This window comes from Sus scrofa, chromosome 7 (assembly GCF_000003025.6).
Source record: "Sus scrofa isolate TJ Tabasco breed Duroc chromosome 7, Sscrofa11.1, whole genome shotgun sequence".
In the NCBI taxonomy this organism is placed as follows: domain Eukaryota; kingdom Metazoa; phylum Chordata; class Mammalia; order Artiodactyla; family Suidae; genus Sus; species Sus scrofa.
The window spans coordinates 31,947,472-31,969,253 of NC_010449.5; the positions used below are offsets into that span (position 1 = coordinate 31,947,472).

The 21,782-nt window shown below is 47.2% G+C and overlaps 1 protein-coding gene across 1 annotated transcript in view; it reads left to right on the forward strand.

Annotated features, from left to right (window-relative positions):
- The window catches only part of BRPF3 (bromodomain and PHD finger containing 3), a 39,694-nt gene extending 21,159 nt beyond the window's left edge, over nucleotides 1-18,535 (forward strand). The window contains exons 9-13 of the mRNA XM_021098638.1: nucleotides 1,955-2,048; nucleotides 7,446-7,543; nucleotides 10,642-10,739; nucleotides 14,895-15,049; nucleotides 16,178-18,535. Coding sequence (XP_020954297.1) covers nucleotides 1,955-2,048; nucleotides 7,446-7,543; nucleotides 10,642-10,739; nucleotides 14,895-15,049; nucleotides 16,178-16,361 — 629 coding nt within the window. The 3' untranslated portion in view covers nucleotides 16,362-18,535. The remainder of the gene's footprint in view (nucleotides 1-1,954; nucleotides 2,049-7,445; nucleotides 7,544-10,641; nucleotides 10,740-14,894; nucleotides 15,050-16,177) is intronic.

The following is a 21,782-nucleotide window of genomic DNA, read 5'->3' on the forward strand; positions in this document are numbered from 1 at the left end:
AGGAACCATGAGGTTGCAGGTTCGGTCCCTGCCCTTGCTCAGTGGGTTAACGATCTGGCGTTGCCGTGAGCTGTGGTGTAGGTTGCAGACGCGGCTCAGATCCTGCGTTGCTGTGGCTCTGGCATAGGCTGGTGGCTGCAGCTCCGATTGGACCCCTAGCCTGGGAACCTCCATATGACGCGGGAGCGGCCCAAGAAATGCCAAAAAAAAAAGAAGAATCCTGCTGTTGGGAAACAGATCTCGACGTTAGGCTCATTCATCATGAAAGGGCCCACTGCTTGGGGTTACTGCTCAATCAGTTTCTTTTCCGCCATTCCAGGTACCTGGTGCCCAGGAATATTTTTGCACAACTTTAGTAGAGTCTCATAAAAACTGGTGTTGATCCTTTCCAGATGAGGCACCTGAGGCACAGCTGGCCTTGTTGGTTTAAATTGAGGTCCGAGGTTGTAATGTTAGAGGCAGTGTCACGTGAGAGTCCAGATATATTGGCTCAGATGTTTGCTTTTACAGGTGTGATGTGCCTCCTAGTTTTCTGGCCAAAGAGTATATGACTTAGAGCTCTTGGCTCAGCTCTCAGATGTTTAGGACTCTGGATTGTGGTTGGAATTAGAGAGAGGGGAGAGTTGAAGCCTTCACAGGTGAGGGTCAAGTTCCAGGAATGACCAGACAGTCATTTGCTCTGAAAGTCTCCCTGCTGTAAACAGACCTTCCCTATTCATACTTTACAGTATCTTCCATAAGTAAGAAAGTATTACCTGCACTTCTTTTTTTTTTTTTTTTTTTTGCCATTTCTTGGGCCGCTCCCGTGGCATATGGAGGTTCCCAGGCTAGGGGTCCAGTCGGAGCTGTAGCTGCGAGCCTACGCCAGAGCCACAGCAATGCGGGATCCACGCCTCATCTGCGACCTACACCACAGCTCATGGCAATGCCAGATCATTAACCCACTGAGCAAGGACAGGGACCAAACCCACAACCTCATGGTTCCCAGTCGGATTCGTTAACCACTGCGCCACGACGGGAACTCTATTACCTGCACTTCTTGAAAGAAAAAGCCAAGACTTAAAGAGAAAAAGGAACCCGTGTTTGTTGTTTATTTTTTATTTTTAGAAAGTGGGGAACCAGGAGGCACTCTTGTTCTGTAGAACAAAGGTGCCTAGGCTTTAGCCCATATCTTTTTTATTAAGGAAGGTGATGAGATTATTATTAATGGAATTAAGGAAGGTGACAAGATGAGTGGGCAGGGACAGGCATAGTCAATAATGAGGTTATCATCTTAGTAATATCAAAGGGGGTATCCTTAGGACATAGTGCAGCTGTTAGGAACCCATGTTTAAGGCCCAGTCAAGAACCCAGGGAATCTGACTCCCAATCCCAGGAAGGTCTGGTCTGCTGTACATCTGCTGAAAAGTTCCCCCGTTGTTAACTCTGACTAGCTCTGCTAGATCTCTTAGGGTGTGGTTGGCACAGTCCTTATCCTGCCCCAGCTCCCCTGACACCATCCCAGAAGAATGAAGCTAGCTGTTGCCAGCTGTGTGATGGATAGGGTGTGTGAGTGTTTATCTGAGGAGGCAAGGTGGGTGGGCTCCCCAGGAGGCAGAGGAGACTCCTTGATAATTGAGGGGAATTAGAAGCACATCCAGGGACTCTGCGGAGTGAGGAAGTCTTGGTATTTCCCTTTGTAGTCAAATGCCAGTAACTGGAATGAGCTGGGTGCCGTTTCACATCAACCCAGAAGGATGGGAAAGAAAATGCCATGTCTGCCTGCTGCCCTACCCAACATTACCCCCCAAACCTTTATCAGGTTCTCTCCACCCCCCAAGACCTGTTTCCTAAGAGGAAGGACCAGCCATCCTCTCTACCCCTTCTGAGCTTCCCAAGGCAGCTGCCTTATGCTGCAACCTGTGTCGGGAAGGGGAGTTTCTGTGCTCAGGCTCACTTTATTTGTCCTTGGCAGGCGTGACCAACGGCTTTGGAAAACACACCGAAAGCGGGTCTGACTCAGAATGTAGTTTGGGTCTCAGTGGTGGACTGGCATTTGAAGCTTGCAGGTAAGAACACTTATCCCAAAGCTTTGTTGGCAGCTCTGCCACTTCTCCATTTATTTTCCTTTCAGTTGCAGATTGAACCTCCTGCTTATCTCAGTTTTTTCCTTCCCCCACCCCTGCTGTTTCCTGAGGCCTCTTGTCTGTGACTGAAAGCTCCCAGGAATAACCCTAGGCAAAGCCCATGACTGCCAGGCCTGATGTGACTAGGGAAAGGAGAGGGTACTGAGGGTTTACAAGGTTTGTAGAGCTGAATTTGGCTTCAGAGGATGGGGACAGCTGAGTCTTTATTGCCCAAAGAAGTTAACATTTGAGCCAGTCTTCACCTCCCCACCTCCCACCCCACCCCCTCCTGGTCCATTTAGATAACCCAGCTACAGACACCCATTGTTTCACCCATTGTTGCTTTTGGGGGTATCATAACAATGGCCTTTTCATTTTATATTACTTTAAAAATTTTTTAAGAAACATTTTATTGTGGTATGGTTGATTTACAGTATTGTCTTAGCACGATGGCCTCTTTAGAGGTGTGGTGTGGGAATAAGAAATGAGCCGACAGGAAATTTGGTGACAGCCTTTTGGTGAGATAGAGGTCCCAACTGTTCTACCGTCCTTGAGCTGGGGAGGATTGGGTTCCTTTTCCCATTCTTTTTTTTTTTTGTCTTTTGAGGGCCGCACCCATGGCATATGGAGGTTCCCAGGCTGGGGGTCAAATCGGAGCTGTAGTTGCCGGCCTACACCACAGCCACAGCAACACCAGATCCTAGCCACATCTGCAACCTACACCGCAGTTCACAGCAATGCCGGATCCTTAACCCACTGAGCAAGGCCAGGGATCGAACCTGCAACCTCATGGTTCCTAGTTGGATTCGTTTCCGCTGTACCATGACAGGAATTCCCTTTTCCCATTCGAAGGGAGGATTTCTGAAGGGAGTCTAGAAAACTAAGTTTCTTCCAAGTCTAAGAGTTTATTGAGAAGTTCTCTCTGGCTTAGTGGGTTAAGGACTTGGCATTGTCACTGCTGTTGCTCTGGTTATATCTGTGGCATGGGTTCAGTCTCTGGCCTGGGAACTTCCGCATGCACAGGTGTGGTCAAAAGAAAAAAGGAAAAGTTTATTGAATCTCTGCTCTGTGTTGTGTGCTCTGCAAGACACCAGGAAGCATGGGACTCTTGGAAATGGGAGACTCTTGATGCCATAGAAGAAAAATGACTTATCCTGAAGGCTGACCTCATGGTCCTCCACATGGCTGCTGAATGGATCCTGCGTTCAGAGCTGGGGAGGAGTGGTTGCAGGGCAGCACCAAAGACTGTGTCTGTGTTGAAGTGCTTCCACGGCAGGCTGCGTGTATTTTGTTGGGTACTGACTCCATCCGGTGCTGGGATCCTGGAGGCTCCAGCTGCTGCTTAGGCCTGGACTGCTCCCCCACTTTAGCAGGGCTCAGCTTCCAGTGGCTCCCTTGAGATTTTCTTCCCCACCAAGCCTGAGAAATGTCCTAGCTTTTTCCCACCATGCTGCAGCTCTAGAGATATAGGGGGAGTGGATGGGAGGCAGAGATTTCAGAATCTTAGAGGATGCTTCTGGCCTGGTCCTGGGTTGGATTTTCTCATTCCCTTCAAAGATAGGGTGCCTAGAATTCCCTCTGTGGCCCAGCAGGATCACTGCTGTCTCTGGAGCTCTGGGATGCAGGTTCACCTGGCACAGTAGGTTAAGGATCCAGCATTGCTGTGGCATAGGTTGCAAGTGTAGCTCGGATCTGATCCCTGGCCTGGGAACTCCATATGCCCTGAGGTGGCCAAAAACCGAGGAAAAAAAAGGATAGGATGCCTGGAAACGCAGTTCATTGGGGTGTGATAGGAGAGGGGTTATTAGAGTCTCCCCTCCTAGCCCTTGACTAAAAGGTAGATGATGTCTTGGGTTCTTCCTTCCACGTAGGGTGCTCTTCCCAGCTGTGACCTGCAAGAAGCAAGCCTGGCCAGGCTCTGGTCAGCCTGCGCATCCAGGCTGTTGGCCTTTTTGTAGAACATTCCAAGGCCATGATTTCTCCAGGTCCCTGCTTAGTTTAGGAACATTGATGCCCTTGAAAGGAATTTCCTCTTAACTCAGTAGCTCTCAGTAGAATTTCAGGGTTTAAAAGAGGAGATTCAGGGAGTTCCCGTCGTGGCGCAGTGGTTAACGAATCTGACTAGGAACCATGAGGTTGCGGGTTCGATCCCTGCCCTTGCTCAGTGGGTTAACGATCCGGCATTGCCGTGAGCTGTGGTGTAGGTTGCAGACGCGGCTCGGATCCCGCGTTGCTGTGGCTCTGGCGTAGGCCGGTGGCTACAGCTCCGATTCAACCCCTAGCCTGGGAACCTCCATATGCCGCGGGAGCGGCCCAAGAAATAGCAACAATAACAACAACAACAACAGCAACAAAGACAAAAGACAAAAAAAAAAGAGGAGATTCAGGACTTTTGCAGGATTTTTTTTCTTTTTCCACACTGTGGTAGTGAATACATAAAGGAAGTTTGTTGGTGGTGGTGGTGGTGATTTTTTAGGTCTCATCCACGGCACATGGAGGTTTCCAGACTAGGGGTTGAATTGGTGCTGTAGCCGCTAGCCTATACCACAGCCACAGCCATGCCAGATCTGAGCCACATTATGACTTACACCACAGCTCAGGGCAATGCTGGATCCTTAGCCTACTGAGCAAGGCCAGGGATTGAACCTTTGCCCTCATGGATACTAGTCAGGTTGGTTCCTGCTGACCCACAATAGGAACTTCCGAGGAAGTTCTTATTAATTAGACCAGAATCATACTCAAAGAAGAAAGAACCTTGAAAGGATTTCTGGTCACTAATCCCATCCCCTTTCCCTCCTGTCTCTGAGTTTATCTTTTCTGATGACTTTCTGAGCAGGTTAGAGCTGCATCCTCTTCTGTGGGTCACTCATTCAGGTACTAATTGAACGCCTACCATGAGCCAGGCACTCTTCTAAACGCTGATAATGTGTCTGTTCTCATGGAGCTTATAGAAGGGAGAGATGAATGGTAAGCCAGTAAACAAAATAATTATTGGAATTCCCGTCGTGGTACAGTGGAAATGAACCTGACTAGGAGCCACGAGGTTGCGGGTTCAATCCCTGGCTTTGCTCAGTGGGTTAAGGATCTGGTGTTGCCATGAGCTGTGGTGTAGGTTACAGACAGGGCTCGGATCTGGTGTTGGTGTGGCTGTGGCGTAGGCTGGTGGCTATAGTTCCAGTTCGACCCCTAGCCTGGGAATCTCCATGTGCTGCAGGTGCAGCCCTAAAAAGCAAAATAGTAATAATAATTATTATAATTAGAGATTAAGCTGTCTGCCTAGGCCTAGATAACTTGGAGAGAGGGCTGAAATGCAGGCCATGATCAAGTCACTTGTGCTTTTTTTCTATTAAACAGGAATATATGGATCTAGTTTTGGTGTTGCATCCTTTCTTATTGCGCTCATTCTTCTCAGAGCTTATCAAACAATAGTATAACAGTAGTAGTTTATAATATTTAAAGTGAGACATTACTATTTGTTGTCCTTTGTATAATAGCATTTACTATATAACTGCTGCTTATCGACTGCCTGATAGATGCTGTACTGAATGCTTAATCCATTAACTCCTCACAGCAGCACATGGGCAGCACAGGCCTCAGGTTAAGTAACGTGCTCAGGGTCACAGGGCGAACATGTAGAGGAGCCAGGTTCTGAACCCAGGTCCTCTGGCTCCAGAGTTTCTCCTCTTAACCACTTGGTTATGCCCTCTTCTCTTGTATTTGGAGTTGTCTCCCCAGATCCATGATGTGTTCTTGGAGGGGCTTTTCTTCTTTTTTTTCTTCTCTTGGCCACCCTGAGGCATATGAAATTCCTGGGCCAGGGACCAGATCCCAGCCACAATTGTGACCTGCAACACTGGATCCTTAACACACTGTGCTGGGCCTGGGGTCAAACCTGCATCCCAGAGGCGCTGCTGTTCCTATTGTGCCACAGTGGGAACTCCTGGAGAGGCTTTTCTAACAGAACCACCAGCACCTTACGTTTTCATTTTATTTAAGTTGAAAAACTTAAAACTAGTTTTTAAAACTATGGCAGTGCCTGCCGAATGCAGAAGTTTCCAGGCCAGGGATTGAGCTCAAGCCATAGCAGTGACCCAGTTGCTGCAGTGACAATGCTAGATACTCAACCCATTGTACCACAAGGGAACTCCAGCACCTTACATTTCTATAAGGTCTCAGATTCTCTAAGCCCAGTGACAGATTTTTGTAGTGTGCATGGAAACTGAATCCTGAATGTGAACTCTCTGTTACTTGTTTTTTCCCCAACAGGTCCTAATTTTGATTAGTAGGAAAAAAGCTCCCAACCTACTAGTTACTGAAAGATTATGATTCAACAGGGGTTCTGGTTGTGCCAGTTTTTTTGTATCAGACCATGATAAAGTCAGTTATGAGTCAGTAAATGAGGAGTACCCTAATCTCCAACCAGTCTTAACCCTGGCCTCTTCTTTCTCCCACTAGGGGTTTCTTAAGCATTTCTGCTCTTCTGCAGGTGTTGTAAATGCTTAAAAGCACTTTTTTTTTTTTTGATTGAAATGATTATATAGCAGTAATATTTTTTAACATTGAGTGAAAGAAACCCTAGCCACATTATTCTTGCCCAGAGGTTTCTAATTATGGTTGTACATTAGAATTGCATTGGGAGCAGTTTAAAAACATTGATGCCTGGTTGGGTTCCAGTTATATCATTATTCTGTATTAGTATTGTCATTTTTGCTTATTACCTTCTAGTCTTTGTCTAATATATATTTTTTACCTCCTTGCAGTGCTATATATAAAAAAAAGTCTACTTGTTTAAAAAATTCATCTCTAAGAAAAACTTTGTACACATAAAGTAGAAGTGAAAGTGGATTTTTTTTCCAATTTAAAAATGTTTTTTCTAATTGAGGAGGTAAAGCATGTCTATTAGAGAAAATTTGGGAAAGAGGCAAAGTTTTGTACCTCAAAGATAAATTGGTTTCTAAAGAAGAAGCGGTGGTAAGAAATTCTGGGCAAATATGAGACAGGCCCTCCTTATGCCAGGCTGTTTAGACTCTGGGAGAACTGACAAGTGCCTGGGGTGACTTTCCCTCTGGGTGAAATCCAAGGCCCCCAGGCAGGGGAGCAGGCATCTCTTTCCAAGTTGAGTCCTTCCACATGGATGAAATGGTTCCTTAAAGCCTTGTGGGAACATTTGGACAGCAGTATATCATGGGTTAGTGTGAATTTTTAGGGGAAGGTGAGAAACCATTCTCCTTGAAGTGTTTTGCAGCTCTGCTCCTAGCAGAGATGGGAGAGTGGGAGAGGGTATGTGAGTCATTAAAATTGCTCATTTTGCCCCCCTTTTCCTCCCTGCTCTGTATGCAGTGGTCTGACACCCCCCAAACGCAGCCGAGGGAAGCCAGCCCTGTCTCGAGTGCCCTTCCTGGAAGGTGTGAATGGAGACTCTGACTACAATGGCTCAGGTGAGGGATGCTTGACAGGTGCATCTGGGGGGACCAGACCTTCAAAGTACCAGTTCTATAGGCAGCAACCAGATTTTGAGCTTTTCCAAACGCAGGGGGCACTAGACAAGGAGATGGCTCTTCCTCCCAGGTCATTCATACTTTTTTTTTTTAATTCACCTTATTTGAATAGGTAACACATGCCATGGTGACAAAGATCAGAAGGGTACAAAAGGGCACATAATGAAAAGGCAGCTCTCCCCTCCATAGAATAGCCACTGTGTCTTTGCATACATGCACAAGCCAAAAACTTGTGTGTGTGTATAAAAGAGTAGAGAAGCCTAACATGCACATTCCTCTAAACCATGCCTTTTTTCAGTTAATAATATATCTTAGAGAGTCTTCTGTGCCTGTTTTTGGCTACCTAATGCCCCGTTACGTAGGAGTGCTATCATTTACTTAGCTGTTCCTCTACAGTTGGACATTTAGGTTGTTTTCACTTATTTGTCACAGTCAGTGTTGCAGTGAGCAATCTTGTACGTGGATCATTTTGTACCCATGGGGAGTGTATCTGTAGAAGTAGAGCTGCTATGTTGAAGGAGGTGTGCAGTTGTACTTTCTGTAGACGTTTCAGTCTGCCCTCACAGGAGTGGAGATTGGATGTATCACTGAGTTTCACACGTGACCCTGTGATTTCATGTGACCCAGTGCTTCCATCTTACTCATGAGACATTCTACTCCAGCTGGTCCAGACAGTAAAATACATGGATCTCGTTTCCTCCGACCAAGGGAATAAAGGACAGCAGAGCCAAAGGAGAGGGCTGGGTGGGGCTCAGGTGGAGGGGGCATGGGGCAGGCTGTTCTCTGAGCAAACCTCTGTCCAGTCCTCCCGTGGGGGCTGTGCAGTCTGGATGCTTGGAAGCTTCCAGTGAACATATAGGCTCCGGGGCTTCTCTTCCCCTCTTTCTTCTTCCCAGCCTGGTTTATTTTCCCTTAGCACCCATTTCTTTTTCATATGTGTGTTGATGAGTGCATGCCTGCATGTTTCATTACTGTCTGGACTGTTGGTGCCCAGAAGGCAGGGCTTGTGTCGAGGTTAATTTGTACAGTATTTCGTGCAAGACCAGAAGCAGATTGGCACATACTTTGTGCTTCTGGTAGTGACACTGTGTTCTTATTTTAAAAACCACATACTTATTAAAATGATGCCAAAGGAAATTTAATAAGGAAACTGACTTCCCACTGTTCCATCACCTTAACACAGTTGTCTTCAGTTCTCTCTGTTTGTTGCCTTCTTTTTATTTCAGGCACATTTTTTAACAAAATGATAATCTATAACACATGCTTTTGTATTCTGCTTTTTTTCAGTGTTATCACATACTTTTTAAAAAAATGTTGACATAATTTTTACATCTCATAGTATTGGAACATTGTATCTTCCAATCAATGCATTATAATTTACTTGCCTCAGAGTTCCCATTGTGGCACAGCGGAAACAATCCAACTAGAAACCATGAGGTTTTGGGTTCGATCCCTGGCTTCGCTCATGCGTTAAGGATCTGGTGTTGCCGTGAGCTGTGGTGTAGGTTGCGGATGAGCTTTGGATCCCTTGTTACTGTGGCTGTGGTGTAGGCCGGCAGCTGTAGCTCCAGTTCGACCCTTAGCCTAGGAACCTCCACATGCCACTAGTGCAGCCCTAAAAAGCAAAATAATAATAATAGTTTACTTGCCTCTTTGTTAGACATTTGGTTATTTCCAGCTTTTAACATAATGTATTAAACCCATATTTTTGTTCAGAAAACCTCTTACTTATTTTTAATGTATTTTTCAAAGAATAAATTCCCAGGGAAGGAATTTACTGGTGCAGATGGTTCATACTTTTTTTTTTATGGCTTTTGAGATTTACCACCAAATTGTGTTCTCAAAGGATTAGACTGGTCTGCAGTTTCCTCAGCAGTGTATGATTGCACCAGTTTCCCCACAGACGGCCTGCCTCTTCAGTATTGGATTTTATCTTTTTATTGTTATTAATATTGATTAAGTAGGTGGCAAATGAGACCTCATTATTAGTAGTACATTTTTAAAAAATTATGAATATGGGTGGTAATGTTTCCTTAACAACATAATCTCTAGACTGTGGGATTTGGGCCTTTTTCCTTTGTTGAGTGTGGTCATCTCCCCGTTGCCGTTTATAGATGTGTGGAGAGGAAGGGAAGGTTCCTCTGTATGTTCAGAGGGATTTGTGAAGTACCCCATCCACGTGTGCTAGTGCCTCGGGTACAGAACAGAGTAAGCCCAAGAGATGTGGTACCTGCCCCAAGTGGAGCCCCCCAGTGTGAGGTTCTGACTAAATAGGCAGGAGATAACCAGCAGGTCTGCTTGGTTCTGCTGAGTGCTGTGCAGCCAGGTGGCCTGGATGGCCAGGTGTGGCCTTGTCAGAAAAGAACTCATTTAGAAGTAGTTTAACTAGGATATCCATCCCAGGCATCTTTTCCCATGAAGCCTCCATTGTGAGGCCCACTATTCGGAGAGGCCCAGAGAGCAGTTTGTGTCTTTGTCAAACTGGGTTATAGTCCTCCTTCCTGGTGTCCTGATGATGAAGCAATTAGTTTTCCAACCTAGAATTCTGGTTCAGATGTCAGCAAACGGTAACCTGTTGCCTGTTTTTTTGTAGGGCCCACGAGCTAAGAACAGTTTTTACATTTACATTTTCAAATCATTAAAAAATCAAAAGATGCTGTTTTGTAACACATGAAAATTACACAAAATTCAGATTTCAGTGTCCAGAAATAAAGTTTTATGGGGACACAGCAGTGCCTATTTTACTTATGAATTATCTGTGGCTGCTTTCATGCTACAACAGCAGAGTTGAGTAGTTGCAGTGGAGAGTGTAGCCTGCAAAACCTAAAGTATTTTACTGTTTAGCCTTTTACAGAATAAGCTTGCTGACTCCTGATCTAGTCTTAAGAACTAGGAGAGGATAGGGAGGAGGAGGGGTGGAGGGGGTGTTGCTGGCTCCTTCCTGGGCTGCCCCAGTCAAATGGAGGCCCCAGGCAGGCTTCCTGGGCACCATTCCAAGTCCCCTTTGGGTGCTATCTCCTCCCCTCCCCCGCCCCCAGGCAGAAGTCTCCTGATGCCCTTTGAAGACCGCGGAGATCTGGAGCCCCTGGAGCTGGTGTGGGCCAAGTGCCGAGGTTATCCCTCCTACCCCGCCTTGGTGAGTCTGCCCCTCCCTCCCCACCTTGCCTTGGGGGCTTATCTGACTGGATCAAGCCAGCAGTGTTCTTGGGGGTCAGGGTGCTTTTAGGTGCAGGAGAGGGAGGTTTTATCTCAGCCTGGGTGGGTTAGACCAGTAAGGCTCCCTGCTTAGGGCATTTAGAATAGGCTAAAGAATGAAGGAGGCTAGGGTTCTTAGGGATTTAATATCATATATTTATTTGCTAAATTAAAAAAAATTATCATCATGCATAAAAGTAGTAGGTGCTCATTATTGAGAATTGTAAAAGCTGCTAGAAATGGCTAGATGTTTTCATAAATATGTCATGCTAAGTTCTTGAAATACTGAGGAAGGTATGGTTACTCTCATTTTGTGGGGGGGAAAAAACTGAAAACCTGGTACCCATGACTCTCTAGCTATGAAGTGGCGGGGTTGGAATTAGAACCCAAGGCTCAACTTGTGTGATGTCAAAGCCTGTGTTCTGAGCCACTGAGTTCAAATTCACCCACAGTCCCTTCTATCCAGAGATTGCCTCTTGGTGTATATCCACTCAGCCTTTTTTTTTTTTTTTTTTTTTTTTTTGCTTAATATGTAAATATGAGACCATACTGTGTTCAGCCTCCCCCTTACTTGCAGCACACCATGAGCATGCGTGTCTTATGCCATTAAACATTCTTCATCAACATCATTTTAATGACTGCATCATCTTTAGTTGAGTGCATGTACCTCATTTTAACCCTAGTTGATCATTTTGAATTTTTCACTGTGATAAACAGCTAGCAGTAATCATCATTGTAGTTTAAGTGCTGTGTACATCCGTGATTATTTCTTCACAGTGAAGAAGTCTTAGGAATGCCTTCTTGGGGCAAAGTCTATGCAAAATTCTGATACAAATTGCCAGGTTGCCCCTTAGAAAATTAGTTCTGGTTTATACTAGCTCCAGCAGTAGCCAAAATTTCCATTTTTGCCATAGTAGCAGTAGCTCAAAATTCTATTTTTACCACCTTGGTTATTATTTCTTAGGGTTCTTTCTATACTGGGGAAGTAATGTCCACCTGTCCCTGGAAGATACTGATTCTACTAACCTTCAGGACGTGTCATCATCTGGGGGAATTTTTTTTAAACAATGCAGATACCGAGGTCCCATCTCAGAACTACCATTTTAGACTCTCTGAAGCCAGACCAAGGTGTGAATATTTTTTTAAAAGCTCCCCAGGGAGTTCTCATTGTGGCGCAGCAGAAATGAATCCGACTCTTAACCATGAGGTTGCGGGTTCGATCCCTGGCCTCACTCAGTGGGTTAAGGATCCAGCGTTGCCATGAGCTGTGGTGCAGGTCACAGACAGGCTCGGATCCCATGTTGCTGTGGCTATGACATAGGTTGGCAGCTGTGGCTCTGATTCAACCCCTAGCCTGGAAATTTCCATATGCTGCAGGTGCAGCCCTAAAAAAAAAAAGCAAAAATAAAAAAAGACTAAAAAGCTTCCCAGATGATCTGTAGCTAGGGTTGAGAACTACTCTGCCGGCTTCATGCCAGCACACACCGTACTCTGAGCCTCTCCAGCTCATTGGTTGCTGTGGCTCTTTCCAGAAAGCATCCTCTTAAGGTAAAAAGTGCAGGAACTCTGATCCTTTTTGGACAGGTGAGGAAACTAGCTCCACAGGGTCTTACAACTTGCTGAAGCCATATTGGAACTCTGCTGCTTGCCCCATACCCCCTGTGGCAGGTGGAAGATCCACACTGATCCCAGGCTGAGGAGGCTGGGCCTGGGACCACTTTCATAGGCTCTGTGTCCTGCCATCCTTGAGACCCCCTGCTTAGTTGCTGAAGAAGTGATTAAGGCTGTGTAAATTTGACTTTTTTTTTTTTAATCTCACAACACAGAAAAGGCTGGCCTGAAGTTAGTCTTTTATTTTCTTCCTTTTTCATTACCTTCTTCTTCTTCTTTTTTTTTTTTTTTTTTTTTTTTTTTTTGTCTTATGTCTTTTTAGGGCCACACCTGAGGCATATGGAGGTTCCCAGGCTAGGGGCCAAATCAGAGCTTATAGCTGCTGGCCTACTCCACAAGCACAGCAATACCAGATCTGTGCCGCGGCTGAGACCTACACCATAGCTCAAGGCAACGCCAAATCCTTAACCCACTGATCAAGGCCAGGGATTGAACCCGAGTCCTCATGGATACTAGTTGGGTTCATTAACCACTGAGCCATGACAGGAACTCCTCCATTGCCTTCTTAATCATACGTTTTCTTTCGTGACTAAAGAAATTCAACCACCACCTGAAAATCCCACCGTTGAACAGAACCCTTGTTTTTTAGTTTATGCTCTCTCAGTCGTTTTCCTCTGCATACTTAAATATGTACTTGCACCTATAGTGAATACACAGTTTTTTAAATTTTCTGAGGCTCTAGTTCTTTAAAAAAAAAAAATTTTTTTTCCTGTAAAAATAATGTATCTACCTTATAGAAGCTTTGGAAAAATAGAGAAAATCAACACAAATCCCCAGCATTCTGACACCATCTATAAACATTTTGTATTGTTGTTCCTTCTATTTATTGTTTGTGTATTATAGCTATAATAATATTTGTACACATGTAATAATGTTATATGTTATCACAAACTTTATTTCCATATCGTTGTATATCTGTATAACATTTGAGTGAATGGACCATTGTTTATTATTTTGAGATCCATTGGCCTCTGTCTTTAAAAAGGGAGGAGAGCTCAGTCTGCCCCACGTTCCAGCAGTCAGGCAGCATGGCTTGGTGGATGGGAAACCTAGCAGAGTAGCCCCCCTATCAGTCATTGAGGGAGTTCAGGAGAGCTTTCCTGTCGGTTCTGATTAGGACCCTTAGCTTCAGTCCCAGGAGTGACAGACAGGCTAGGAGTTAAGAGTTTTTACCAAATCACACAGCTGGGGGCAGGGTAGGGGCTATTCTTCCTTAACTCTTAATCAGAGCACCTGCTTTTAGCTGCTTATCTTAAAGAGGATGTAGGGAAGCTGGCAGACACCCAAAAGTAAATAGAGCAATTTATTACTATGAGAAGAGGCCCCCTGGGACAGGGTATAGCAATTAAGATCACTCCCATCTCTGGAGAAAGCTGCTTCCTCCGTAAGTTCCAAGTCTCCCTGGCCTTGGCACACAGAGCTTGTCAGCAGCTGCTCTGGAAGCGGGGCCGGTGTAGGAGAGAGTAGGCAGCAGAGGCCCAAGCCTTGTCCAGACACCTGGTTTTAGTCCCTGCCAGCTATATCCTCCTTCTGGGCTTAGTGCTTGCCTCTGTCAGCTCATTCCCATCAGCAGACTTCTCAGTTTTGGCGAGAGGAGGAGATAAGATGATAGCATGTGAATAAACTAGGATCTTTGGTAACCTGGTCAGTGCTCCACAGAGCTGGAGAACGATTGTTGTGTCGATACCACCAGGCATTTTGCTGAGCCCCTGCCCTGGGGAGTGTGCAGGCTCAAGAAATAATTCTTTCAGTGGCCCTTATTTCCAGCCACATTATTTTCCCCTCCAGCAGCCCTCCAAATTCAGTTTTTTAGCTTCTCTCTGGTCTTATGGAAGTGTTAAAACTGTGTTCTACACCCCAGGAAGGATTAGAGTTAGACAGAAAGGTGGTGGGTAAGCAGGTGGTAGAACCAAAAGGATGGGCCCTCTTGCTGATGCCCAGCGTTCTTCACAGCCATGGTTTCTAGGAAGGACCTTGAGAGTTTGAAGTGAATTACAGAGGTTCTAAAGGGAAATCGACAGGAGAGAAAACAGCCTCCATTCCGCTCCCGTAAGGGACATCAGGAGGAGGGCTTTTGTCTATCTGGCCTGGACATCAGAGACACTCCACTGGCTCTGACAAGCCTCATGCTGGCTTCCCAGGATTTCCGGTCCTGGGTCCTGACGTTTGGTGAGCAAGCCCCCTCGTCAGGACTGAGAAGGGCCAAAGCGTTAGAACAGAATCTGGGGAAGCAGAGTCAAGAATTCATTTAAGGGTGCTGAGGTCATTGGAGGAGGTTAGCCCCTCCATCACTGGGTTGTGGGCAAGGCCAGTCCCCTGCAGAGCCTCAATGTAGCATGGTTCAGTGGTTAGTCCTACGGCAGGGTACACTGTTCACCCCATCCACCCTCAGCTAGCTAAAGGCCATCTCCTTTCCTACCTCCAGATCATCGACCCCAAGATGCCCCGGGAGGGCCTCCTGCACAATGGTGTCCCCATTCCTGTTCCCCCACTGGATGTGCTGAAGCTGGGAGAGCAGAAGCAGGCCGAGGCTGGAGAGAAGCTCTTCCTTGTCCTCTTCTTTGACAACAAGCGCACCTGGTGAGTGGGTGCTGCTGCTGGGGGCTGTGTTGGGATGCAGGCTGAGGGGCCCCACTGGAGACTATTCTAATGCTAATGTGCTGGAGGGGGTACACAAGGGGTTAATACTTTGACATGTTAATAGTAAGTAAGGGGTATTGCAGATAAGATCCCCTGGGAAACACTGGTATTTGTATTAGGAGACTTACTGGAGAGATCTGAGGAGGGTGAGGGGCGCAGCTGCCATGCACTTGCTGCAGAGGCCTCAGCCAATCCCGTTTGGAGCTCTGGTGCTGGATGGCCCATTAGAGATGTCAGGAACTGGGGCTGTGTCTTTGCACCCCTTTGTCAGCCAGTCACCGGATGCTGGCTGCCCTGGGAGAGGGTGCCTCCTGTGGAGGTAATCTGCCAACACTCCCAGCGGCTGCAGGGACGTGTGTCCCAGTCCTGGGCGCAGAGTTCTGGGCAGTGCAGGAACCACTGCAAGTGGTTGGTTGGCTCGTAGTTTACCAATGCCAGCAGAAGAGTCCTCCCACCTCTGCTTCTGCAGAGGGAGGACGTAGCTAATAGCTATCATTTTTTGAGTATTACTCCATATCCTTATGCAAGTTGCTTTACTACATGCATGATTTCATTTAATCCTCATCTAAATTTTCATTAATCTCCTCCCAATCCATTTTTCTGATGAGGAAGCTGAGGCTCAGAAAGCCAAGACCCCATAGCCAGAACCAGGATACAAACCAAGATCTGGCTCCAAAGGCTGGGCTCTCAACCATGTTGGAGTCACGCAGGGAATCTTTTAAAAAACACCTGGTGCAGGCCCCAGCAGAGATCAGTGCATCGGTTCCTGGCATCACCTCCACTTCCTAGCCATTGCTCCCTGATTGGCCAAGGCAGGGTGAGGCTCAGAGCCCTCCCAGACTCTGCTCCACGGCTTTGGCACCCCTGTAAGCCAAATGAGTGTCCTGGGCCCATGGAAGGGCCTGATTGCAAAATAAGTCCCTTGGTGGCCTCCTGCCTGTAGCGTCCCAGTCTGTCCCTCTGCCTGTCTCCTCCCCTGGCTTTGCTGGTCCTGGGCAGGTGGGTCTGGAGGAGCCCCCCTTGTGGGATTCCCCATGGTCTAGGCCTCTTACTGTGCTTGTGTTTTAGGCAGTGGCTTCCGAGGGACAAAGTCCTGCCCCTGGGTGTGGAAGACACTGTGGACAAGCTCAAGATGCTGGAAGGCCGCAAGACCAGCATCCGCAAGTCAGTGCAGGTGGCCTATGACCGCGCGATGATCCACCTCAGCCGAGTGCGGGGGCCCCACTCCTTTGTCACCTCCAGCTACCTGTAAGGGCGGGGCCTGGCCTGCATCTGTTTGCCCTGCCTCCGTTCCACGGGGCACAGGAAGCCTGTTCCTGCCCCAGCCAGACAAATGGCTGGCAGCTTCCCCTCCCATGGCAGGCCGGGGACCGGGCTGTGTCCTCCCCAAGAGCAAGGCCCTAGTTTTGACCAACTGCATGGTTCCCTCGGTGGGCCTGCTGTGTGCCAAAACCTCCCACCTGAGCTCCTCCGGGGCCATTCTGCTGATGACTAGTTAGGAGCAGAAGCAGCTGTGAGGCTTGGGCCCAGCTGAGGGATAGACCTGGCCCAGTGGCGAGAGGTCCCGGGCTCTTTCTCACGGGTGTGCTGGCCCCTCCACTCCACTCCCAACTAACTACACCTCAGGGCGAGCGAGGCTCTGACACGACCCCAGAGGTGCTGTGCATCCCTAGGGCTGCGCAGGGAACCTCTTGGAGCCTACCTTCTCTCTCCCTCCGTCACCCATCCTCATTCCTCTTCCCTGTCCCATCTTCACCTCTGCCCAGTCTCTCTTCTTCCCGTGTTCCTTTCCCTACTTTCTCTTGTGCCAAACTGACAGAAACCATCACCAGACTGATCTTTTTCTTTTTATGTCTCATTCCCTTTGAGGCCAGCTGTTAGGTGGGTCCCTCAACCTGGCCCCTGGGGGCCCGGGACAGAGACCAGCCCACCCCTTGGGTGACCCCCTCACCAGCACACCCACACCCCTTCATATCTGCTGTAGACAACAGCTGAGGCCAAGCTGCAAGAGCTTGCCCCTTGGGTTCGAGGCAGGGCCCCTCCTGCCCGCTTCCATCTTGCCAGGAGGCAGGCTCCTGTCAGCAGCCCAGGCTGGGGTGTGCATGTCCATCGGTCTCCTTGGGTTCTGGGGCTTGTTGGGGTGAAGCTGGTGCCCTTTGGCTGGGTCTGCCCTCTCACCCCTCCTACCCTCTCCTTGTGGGCTTTTCCTTTTCTGCAGCGGCAGCCTCTTGCCTCTGCTCCACATGGATGGCACGGTGCCTGCACTCCAGCACCTTCTGTCTTGCGCCTTGCTCCCCCCAGCCTCTGCTGCTCCGAACTCCAGGGAACGCAGCACTTTTATTTCAGACCCTCAGTCTCCTTCCCTCTTTTCCTTCAACCCCCTCACCACCTTTACCTTCTCAGAAACAGAAGGGAAGAAAAAAACTGTGAAATGGGGAATGCTGACTGACAAACCAACACAACTTTCAGAGGCTTCGATGTCTGTTCTCTGGATGTTCCTTTCACCTCTTAAGCACCAAAGTCGCAGGGCCAGGTTGCAGGCCACTGATCGCCATGTTGATTTTTAACCTGATGTTCTTTTTAATTGTTTTAAATTTTTCGTAGGGGAGTTTTGGACAAAACGAAGTCACTGGGGAGATCACTGCCATTTTTACATACTTGACTTTTTAAAAATACAACCAACCAACCGCCACGACTTCTTGTACATTTGGGACATGAGCCAGAGTTTACAAGGGAACCAACAAAACTCTCTATAACATAAAGGATGGGGTTTTGGATTTTGTACAATAATAAAACTACAATGCAGCCTATGGCTAGGGAAGGACATGATGTATATAATTGTAAAATACTGTTCTAAATTATTCAGGCCTATAGTTTCCATTACTGGAGTCCTCCATTGTGTGGCTGAGTATTTGACATGCACACAGTGTGGTTTATTTTAAGGAGCCAGTGCGCCCCCCTCTCCCCAGGTAGTTGGTTGGCTGTGGACTCTGTGACTTTCGTCTCAACCTGTGTTGTAAGATCTCGGGGCTCTCGTGCTTTCTCTTTCTGTGTCTCTTTCTTCCCCAATCTCTTCCTTCTTTTCTTAGTCTCTCTTTTTTTTTTCAATCTCTTTGACTCTTTCAGTCTCTCTCTGAGTCTCATTTTTAAAACTGCTCTTTTAGAATGGGAAAAGGCTCAGATCCTGCTGTGGCATGGGGCCTATGTGTCTCAGTCGCGTCTGCTGTGAAGCACACGATGCTCTATTTATTGTAGAAAGTGACTTTATTTGCTTTCTAGAATTGTTTATAACAGATGGTATAAGAGAGGTAATAAACAGAGAAGAATCTATGCTTGTAAAGAATACAAAAGTTAATTTTACCTACTATAATATGACTGTCTGAAACTTATTTTCTCTCTGAGAAATAAATGTTCTAATGGGCAGCAGTTGCTGTGTGTTTGATGTCATCAGTGGGTCCGCTCTCTTCCTAATCTCTGCAGCCTTCCCCATCCTCAGGAAGCCAGGAGCCATTAAGAATGGGGTCATCTAGCTGTTGTAGACCCTCAGCTGGATAGGGTTCTGTCTGTTTCCCTGCCTCTCTGTTTATTGGACCCCTGAGAGGGGTGCCAAGAGGGTTTCTGGCATTTTCCTCCCTAACAGCAGTGCGTGCTGTTTGCTGTGGCAGGTCCAGCTTACTTCCCATACCTCAGCTTCCCTATGGCCTCATTCTCTCAGGGGCATCCTGATTCAGTGGGAGAACTGGCCCTTTGGACACCTGGGCACCTGTTCACCCAACCTGCACAATCGGAGACTCTAGGCTGCCTCCAGCTCCTCTGCCCGCTATTGCCCTTCTCATTCGGCAGAGAGGGAGCCAGGACACTTAGCAGAATGTGAACCCAGCTCCTTTTACAGCTGGAAGGAAGCCTTGAGCTTACCTGGTATTCATTTTGCAGACATGGAAACAGGTCAGCAGGATTAAAGACTCGTCTGTGGTCAGCCAGCCAAGAAATGGTGGCAGATTCGTGGGACAAGGGCCTGGCCAAGGCTTTTCTCGAGGGCTCCATAGCACTTCAAGGCTATGCCGGCCTGTTGTGTACCTCCCTCCCCTCTCTTAGTGGCTGTGACCCCAACATTTCTGGAAAGGGATATCTTGAGCTGAAGCAGGGGCAGAGTTCCCAGGGACAGACTGGTCGCTGGGCCTAGGATGGCTTGTCCCTGTCCCATTCTCTCCAGTTCTGCCTGGCTCCTGTGCTTCCTGGGAGTTGTGTGTGTCAGTGTGTGGCTGGAGGATGTGGGAGTTTCCTGATCTCCTCCACCAGGCCTTTGAAATTCTTGTCATTGAAGTCACTAAAGTGTAAATGTTCTCAATCTAGTATAACATTAACAAAGTATCTGTAGTGTACTCATAGTCCTTCTATTACCTGTTGAGGTGCAAAGTTACACATCTCTAGTCCACACTGCAACCTAAGTAGTCACATTGCAGACAACTCTGAAAAAGCTAGAAGAATGAAGCAATTAATTCAAATCTTGAAAAAATGGGGGTAAAAATCCCTATATGTGAATTTATATTGCGAATTACAAAAGCAATTTAGAGCAAAATTACAAGCTCACCCGTTAAAACATTTTGGAAATAAAGGGAAAATGACCAGATGAATAGGATGTTAGCAGAGGAGGTGAAAAACCCTGTATAAATAGATGAGGCAGCTTAAACAAAAGGAGGCCTCAAGGACATATAGTGTGTATTCCAGCTCCAGTTGCTAACTGCCATCCCCTTTGACTGGAAGCAGTTTAGGAGGTGAGGCAGTATGTAAGGAGTAAGAGCCCTGTCACTCACTTGCTGTGTGACCTCAAGCATAGTGCTGTATCCCTCTGAGCCTCTCTAAGGCTGACTTAGTAGAGGACCCTGAATGCATTAGTTGAGGCACTAGTACTGGGTAGATGGCAGCATCTACTGAAGGATTTAAATAGAGAAGAAACAATTGGAATTTGGCAACATCGGAGTCCAAAAGGAGTGTTAACACGAGGTCACTGTGTGGCTGGAGGGACCGGCAGTGGGTTTGCGGGGGAGAAAGAAGAGTTTAGTTTTTGATGAGTTTGTGTTGCCTACAGGACAGCTGAGAAAACCCCCCAGCAAGCAAATGGAACTGGACCTGGAGTTCCAGAGGAAGGTAGGAGCAGATGACGTATACAGGGCCGCCGGAGCCCAACAGGGTAGTTAGGAGAAGGGCCAAGTAGAGCGAGGGGGAAGGACAGTTGAGGAGAGTCCCTTATATTGAGAGCTGGGGCTGGGGGACAGGATGAAGACAAGTGCCTTCAGAGGGGTCTGGTCCCCAGGGAGGGCCTCCTGCAGACAATGTCAAGCCCTGAGGGTCATCGAGTGCCCACCTCCCCCAACTCATTTCACAGAGAGAGGCAGGTTAGGTGTGCTCAGCATCACAGAGCAGGAAGAGGCAGTGCTGGACCAGAACCTAGAACCCAGCACTTTGCTGTCTTCACACCCACATATTCAGAGCCCTTGAGGTGAGCAGAAGTTTCCTTAATGTTTTCAATGTTCTGATTAAAATATATGGCCTCAAGTCTGAAATATGACACTGGACCATGTGGGGGCACTCTGAATAGGATAGGAAGTCTCGCTTCCCTGACAAGTTTAAAAATATCATTAAAAGCATCTGCCAAAACCCTGGTCAGCTTGGCTGCTTTCATTAATGTAATAGTTGCCATTAACACTTGAGTGTGAATTTGTCTTTAGACAGGCTCTCCTGACGTGGCCAGTCGGTGAACTTTGACTTTGAGAAAAGGGTGGGGTGGGTGAGTGGTCGGACTGCTGGCCTCTGGGACAGGTGCTGAAGGGAGAGAGTGTAGGGCCTTATCTCTACGTTGTCCGAAGGGCAGTGAATGTGGCCATCTGGTCCTGCCAACTGCAGCTGGTCTGACCTTTACCAGGGGCAAGGGAAGGAGAACGTTGGAGGAGGAAAATGGTTTCTCTGAAGGATGGGGAAGTTTCTGCCTCCCTGTATGTTGGGGAAGACAGGCCAGGTTTGAATCTGGGCCAGGGCTGGAAGGGAGCTCTGACTTCACGTTGGCACTTGGAGGTTCCCTTCTGCTTGTCCTTTCCCTTCAAGGGTGGAAAGAAAAGGAAAAAAATTTTAATATATTCACATGTATGTATATCACATGCTGTATTATATATATTATATAATTACACGTATACATGTTACTATTCTCTACCCTTTTATTTATTTTTTTGGCCGCAACAATAGCATGTGAAAGTTCCCGGGCCAGGGACCGAACGGTACCACAGCAGCTGCAGTGACAATGCTGGATCGTTAACCCACTGAGGTAGGCCAGGAATTGAATCCACATCCTCATGGATACCAGTCAGGTTTTTAACCTGCTGAGCCACAACAGGAACTCCTATTTTTGTTTTTGATATCACTTTGCATGTAATAATTAAAATACACAAATTTTAAGTTTAATCTCCATAAACTTTTACCTTTATATCCATCCATGAAACCACCACCAGAACAGGCCATTTCAGTGACCCAGAAAGTTCCTCATGTTCCTTCCCTGTCAGTATTCTGCACCCCCCACCTTACGCCCATCCCACCATGAGTAACTGCTATTCAGGATTCTACAGCCATAGATCAGTGTTGTCTCTTCTTATAAATGGAATCATACAGTGTGTGCTCTTTT